A 7,146-nucleotide genomic window follows, 5' to 3' on the forward strand; every position below is an offset into this window, starting at 1 on the left:
TGCCAGGGTTGGTATGTTTGGAATTAAACTTCCTCTCTTTCTTAGATCTATTATTTTTTTCCTGTATTCCATTTTGTGTCTTATTATCTTTATTTTATAGTGGTTTGTTGTTTTTAACGTGTTAACTTCCTGTTCAATTGTAGCTGTTTCCGGTTTCTGGCAGAAATATCAGTGTTGGTGTTTAGCATTGCCCTCTGTTTCTGTGTATCACACAGCTTCAAATCTAGTAATGATAGTTATCTGAGGTGGGCGGCTTACTCTTCTCCATTGTTGGCATTTTTGTGGTTCTGGGGCCTGTTTTTTCTTGCCCTTTCTGCTGACTGCTTGCCGGGACGGCCGGTCGTCATTTTCTGTACAATATTCTGGTAGAGTTTGGGATAACCATGAAACTAGTTAGGTTGATAAAATGTGTTTAAACGAAACGTATAGTAAAGTCTGTGTAGGTAAACATTTGTCTGATAAATTTCCTATCCAGAATGGTCTAAAACAAGTAGATGTTTTATCGCCACTGCTATTCAATTTTTCTTTAGAATATGCCATTAGGAAGGTCCAAGGAAACCGGGGAGGATTAAAATTAAATAGGACACATCACCTGTTGGTCTCTTACAATGATCTGAATCTACTGGACTGACTGACTCATGGAGCTGAGCCCTTCTGGAGGAGCCGCCAATTCTGCAGGTACTCAAGAATTTCCCAGCATTTTATGGAACCCGAAGGTTCATTACCGTGTTCACAAATGCCCTCCACTAGTCCCTATCCTGAGCCAGATCTATCCAATCCATACCATCCCTGTGAATATGCTGGAAGATAACATAAATACCATAAGGAAAAACATGCAACATTTCATTGACGCAAGTAAGGAGGTCGGTCAGAAAGTAAACACAGAGAAAACTAAGTATATGTCGCTGTTTCGCCATCAAAATGCAGGGCAATATCAGGACATAAACATAGGAAACAGATGTTATGAAACTGTGGCGCAGTTCAGATATTTGGTAACGATTATAACAAATCAGCACCTGATTCAGGAGGAAATTAAGAGGAGACTGAACTCTGGTAATGCTTGATACCATTCTGTTCAGAGCCTTTTTTTTTTTTCGTCTGGAAGGGATTCAATATTCGAGACGCACCTCGCCCGATTGGGGTCATTTCCTAGGCAACGATCTCGAAACAAAGAGACAACGGTCATTTCCTAGGCAACGGTTTCGTAAATACGCAATAGTACTTGAACCGTTGCTAGGCCGAGACCCGCGGGCAAAAATGGAAGCTTTCTTCGAAGTGTTATGTCCTATCTGGTCCCCTCCGAATAAAGACTGACTTCATTTGGGTTCGTGAATCAGAGGACTGCTGTGATTCAGATTCTTAAGGAAACCGGAGTAGGAGGAGTGCACGCCTGTGGCAGCTGTTGCCAGCAGCGACTGGTAAAGACACAGCAGCAGACCGAGAAAATTCAAGTGTGTGCTCTAGAGAATTGTAAAGTGTGTCAATTAGTGAAACTTGTATCCAAGGGTCTGTAAAATATCAATAAATGTGATTACTAAACCAATTGTACTATATGTATTTATGCAGTCACATTTACTGCCAACAGAGCCCTAACAGCATCCCCCTTTTCGGCCCTAATCTTCAAACTAAATACACAACACTATATCCTATTGTAATATTGCGCTGAAATATAAGAAAAACTTGGTTTATTTCGTCTACTACTATTAATAAAAATAAGTAAAATAAGTATTTCTTTATATATTACGGACACATAGAGATTAGCAGAAAACATTTTATTTTTCCAACGGCCAACTGGAACCAGAACAGCAATTTATTCTCTGCCGTCTCTGGGAGCCTCAACATTATGAGTCAACAGAAATGTTATCGCACTCGCACATCGACCTAGCACAACCCACATAGAAAACACTACGTCCAACAGCTCCACTATTGTTCAAAGTGCATTCGTTGTCTGGGAAACGTGTTTACCAAAGTTTAAGGCTACTGAGCAATCTGAGAGGCCGTAATCTTTGTGTTACTAAAGGGAAGGACGTAGGGATTGTGCCATTTCGCTGGGCTCAAAATGGTGTGATATACATTCCGAGATTCTTAAGGATTGGTATACACATTCAAACGTTGTTAGAAGGGACATTTATACAGGCTCATAGGCACAGAGGCAGCACGGTGACCTTTTAGCTATTTTACTTCCTGAATAAAAGCAAATTGGGCTAAAACGCTTTGGCATGTCTTATTAATGATTTTAAGAACAATACTACATACTCGATTTTTATACAATCTTCGGCTACTTAGAACTAGCATCATTTAGGAAAGAACAATATGCAATGACGCCTAAAAGCCTGAATTTCCTAGCCATTGAACTAATACAGAGACATCCATTGCTAGACAACGGTTTGCTCAGAGCACGTCTCCGAGACAACGCATTCATGCAGAGCGGTAGTGGAACCCTTGGAGACGGTGATCTCTATTCCGTTCTCATGAAGCTATGAAAAGAGGCCAGACCAGACGAGGACAGAGAGTTCGCAAGCAGACTTATCTGCAAATAAGAGCAGTGATTATCAAATATACTACTGGAACAACATGGATTCAAGTGCTTTTACGAGTACATGCTGCGCTAGCTTTCACAGACGCAACGGGGAGGCAGGAGAATGTAAAAGTGATATATTCGGAAGGAAGGGGTATGTGTACATACAGCCTCAGCCTGCAAAGTCATGCAAGCCTTTGAATATATATAAGAAGCCAACAGTGTCTTTCGAAGACGGCACTGTTTACAATCTGTCTTACATTGGAAATGACGCAGACACTGCTGCACAGTGTCGCGGCAGGGCCTTGCAACGGCGACAGAATCTTTTTCCTGCAGGACATATGAGCAGTGAAACTACATATCGACACGACTACGGATGGTGGCCTGAAGCTGTCCCGGCCGAGTCTGCCCGTCCACATTCGCTTCCTTTATTTGGCGGTGGTCCAATGGAGTCACTCTCTACACAGAAACATGACTACACACCAAAGCCTGTGACCGGGATCGTTAACTTCGGTCCTTACAATAACATAAGGTTGTCAGACAGGCCTATGGAGAAGACAACAATCGCCAGATTATCCTACCAGCCAATAGAGAAGTATATACCTACCGAAAGTTGTAAGCCTCAGGTATGTTGCAATGCACCTTCAATGCCATTTGCTAAGGACACGGTGCACACACTCAGCTATATGACACCGCCTAAAATCGAAAAAGTTCGAGGGTATAAGAACGAAAATTATCAAAGACCGACAACGAAATTAGATGCCAATTCCATTTACAGGCTGAGCTACATGCCTCCTGGAGAACTTGTGTACGTAGGGGAGTAAGAAGGAACTCGACAGACCTCTTGTGAATGTTGCTCATAACAACACAGGCAGAGTAAGGAAATAACTGCACATTGGAATACAATAGAAGATAGATCCCTTGGCTGGTACTCCAATGCAGCCCCGAAGGTTCAGGGTTTATGTCCTCGAATTAGCCTTGCCCCCCCCCCGACTCAGTACTCTATGCCTGCTCTGGCCTGCCACCTGTTGGTCCCCCTCCCCCCTCTCTTCTGAATTCCCGTGTAGCCCCACTCACTTCTCTTCCTGCTCTTATACAGCTGGGTTTACTCGACTTGACATTAGCCTGTCAGCACCTACCCACGCTGGTTCCTCACCCGAGGATATTATTTTTTCTTCTACCGTGAAGATGAAGGCGATACGTTCCTCCGAAGCGTCGGTTAACACAATATATACATCGAGCCACATCCTAGAAGATGGCTGTCTTCATAGTCACCGCGGCGAAAACCTCAAATCTTACACACGAAATGCCACAAACTCTTCCATGTTCATTTATTCTACGATGAGACTCCAGGTGCAAAGCATCGTGAATCTTGTACGGTCCAGCCTTCGGAGATGGACCACAGTGGGACTTGCAAAGAACCGTGCAAGCGCTGTACGTCCAGTCTCGCATGTCGGAGAGGACGCCAGCATACACCGTGTTATCCCGGCGCAACTCGCTTTGCTAACATCTTGCTGTGTTAACCCACTTGGAAGAGACTCAGTACTCAAGACGCACATTCGCCAGACTGGGGCGATATGATGGATCCGACTCTACACCACTGCATGCGCCACAACTATAGGTTTCTGCGTTCCTATTATCATATTAATATTAGAATCCACCTTCACTAAGAAAAGTAAGAAACCCATGCGCTCATTATAAGAAAGGACTTAACATATTGCTAGGCAACGATCCCAGAACAAACAAAGAGACAACGGTCATTTCCTAGGCAACGGTTTCGTAAATACGCAATAGTACTTGAACCGTCGCTAGGCAGAGACTCACGGGCCAAAATGGAAGTATTCTTCAAAGCGTTGTATTGTACATGGCCCGCTCCGAGGCTTCATCACTCCAAAGATCGACTTCGTTTGGGTTCGTGAGTCACTTAAAGGCCTGCTGTGGTTCAGTCCTTGTGAGCTGTTGCTGCTAGAAGCTCGTGGCTGACGCACACGGATTCTTAGGGAAACCGGAGTAGGAGGAGTGCACGCCTGTGGTAGCTGTTACCAGCAGCGACTGGTAAAGACACAGCAGCAGACCGAGAAGATTCAAGTGTGTGCTCTAGAGAATTGTAAAGTGTGTCAATTAGTGAAACTTGTATCCAAGGGTCTGTAAAATATCAATAAATGTGATTACTAAACCAATTGTACTATATGTATTTATGCAGTCACATTTACTGCCAACAGAGCCCTAACAGCATCCCCCTTTTCGGCCCTAATCTTCAAACTAAATACAAAACGCTATATCCTATTGTAATATTGCGCTGAAATATAAGAAAAACTTGGCTAATTTCGTCTACTACTATTAATAAAAATAAGTAAAATAAGTATTTCTTTATATATTACGGACACATAGAGATTAGCAGAAAACATTTTATTTTTCCAACGGCCAACTGGAACCAGAACAACAATTTACTCTCTGATGTCTCTGGGAGCCTCAACATTATGAGTCAAGAGGAATGTTATCGCACTCACAACGACCTAGCACGACCCACATCGAAAACACTACGTCCAACAGCTCCACTATTGTTCAAAGTGTATTCGTTGTCTGGGGAACGTTGTACACATTCAAACGTTGTTAGAAGGGACATTTATACAGGCGCATAGGCACAGAGGCAGCACGGTGACCTTTAAGGCTATTTTACTTCCTGAATAAAAGCAAAGTGGGCTAAAACACTTTGGCATGTCTTATTAATGATTTTAAACAATACTACATACTCGATTTTTATACAATCTTCGGCTTCTTAGAACTAGCAACATTTAGGAAAGAACAATATGCCATGACGCCTAAAAGCCTGAATTGCCTAGCCCTTGAACTAATACAGAGACATCCATTGCTAGACAACGGTTTGCTCAGAGCACGTTTCCGAGACAACGCATTCATGCAGAGGTGTAGTGGAACCCTTGAAGGCCTTGGAGGCGGTGATCTCTATTTCGTTCTCCTGAAGCTAAGACCAGACCAAGGCACCCCCCAACCCCCCGTGTGGAGGCGGGAACGAATACCTCCACCGTGATCCTGCGAGTCGTAGGAGACGACGAAAAGCGAAATCTCAAATCTGAGATAGTAAAATATGGTTGCGAGCCCCAAGGGACTCAGACCCCAGAAAGAATGCACTGGCAAGGCCAGCAGCATATACAAAAGGCAGACCGGTCCTCTTGTCAGAAAGGACAAAAACAAGACCGTAAATGCGAAACGGTAATAAATATCGCTCGAGACCAAGACTTACTGACTGACTGACTGACAGTCAGTCGCAATGTGACTTAGACTTAGACAGGCACCCTTTTGGAGGAACCTCCTTCCTCCACAGTCAGGACAGGCAGAAAGCTGTATGTACAGAAATGGTAGAGGTACAGAGAAGGAACAAGATTTAGACTTTGATTGGTCAAAACAGAAGTAGTGAGAACAGCGTGAAGAACACTGGTCCTCAATCTCCGTATGCTTGTACTATATTTTCTCATTCACTTTACTCTTCTACTCCTCCACTGGACAAAGCAAGTTCTGCCAAAACATTGTGATTATCTAGATGACTGCATGGTATAACATCCCAGGAGACAACAGTCTTCACAGCTGCTACTGTCAGAACCTCAAATCACACTTTGCCTTTAAGTGGCCTCCATTCAAATACAAGTAGTCTTGCATAATTAATTTAGAGACAAGGTCACCAAATTCAGCCTATCTCTCTGGAATGGGTATATCAGATGCGTCCAAGCAAGTCCAATGAAATCACTATGAATGTTTGTATTTTATGAAAGAGTACAATAAGATGAAAGAATATTCATGTATGAACACACTGTGAAGATACAAAGATTCAGTTTGGTGACAGTACAGTTGTTCTGGACAGAGCAAAAAATAAAAATGCTGAAGCACCTGCTAGGAATAAAACCCATTCATGCAGCCTGTAGTTACTTATTTTCTGACCACTGCAGCAACTCAAAGAGAGAATACCACATACTGTCTCTGCTTTTATGCCTCGCTATTCATAAACAGAATATAGAGTGCATTTGGTCAAGTCAACTGAGGTAAGAAATTTAAAGCGTGTATGGGTTACAACGCCGGTCACGGTAGCCGAGCGGTCTATGGCATGCACTGTCTTCGCTCGCTCAGAAGCCGGGATCGTGGGTTCGAATCCCACTCAGGGCATGGATGTTTGTGTGCGTTTTTATGTGTTTGTGTACAGGTAGAGGCCTTGCGACGAGCTGATCACCCTCAAGGAGTCCTACAGAACGTGTAAGATCTAGAAAAAACGAAGTGAACGGAGAAGTTCATGGAGGTAGGACTAGTCCCACTGGGGCTGTAGTGCCAAGGGGGAAAAAATAGGTCTGCACTCACAGACGAAGCAAGTAATTGCAAATGTATATAATTACTTAAAGAGACTAGTAGATAGTGGAGCTGCTGTAAACTTAAAGTCAATCCAGAAAACTGTACGTGAAGCTACAGGAATCGGCCGTACTGCATTGAATGAAATTATTCGAAAAGAAAAGAGCTTAGAAGAGGGCGCTTCCTTTGACTCACGGACCAAGAAACGTAAGAAGGAGAGACCTGTAACGGAAAGAGATCAGTTTATAGAAGACGCCATCAGAATAATGATCTAC

General features: G+C 43.3%; 1 protein-coding gene across 1 annotated transcript; it reads left to right on the forward strand.

Annotated features, from left to right (window-relative positions):
* The first annotated feature begins 2,531 nt into the window (after positions 1 to 2,531).
* Positions 2,532 to 3,720, forward strand: LOC117282186. Its single transcript, XM_033750793.1, has 2 exons — positions 2,532 to 3,144; positions 3,297 to 3,720. Exons 1-2 carry the CDS (start codon positions 2,575 to 2,577, stop codon positions 3,366 to 3,368), a joined length of 642 nt encoding a protein of 213 aa, XP_033606684.1. The 5' UTR covers positions 2,532 to 2,574; the 3' UTR covers positions 3,369 to 3,720.
* The last annotated feature ends 3,426 nt before the right edge of the window (positions 3,721 to 7,146 follow it).

This window comes from Cryptotermes secundus, unplaced genomic scaffold (assembly GCF_002891405.2).
Source record: "Cryptotermes secundus unplaced genomic scaffold, Csec_1.0 scaffold5, whole genome shotgun sequence".
Classification (NCBI taxonomy): domain Eukaryota; kingdom Metazoa; phylum Arthropoda; class Insecta; order Blattodea; family Kalotermitidae; genus Cryptotermes; species Cryptotermes secundus.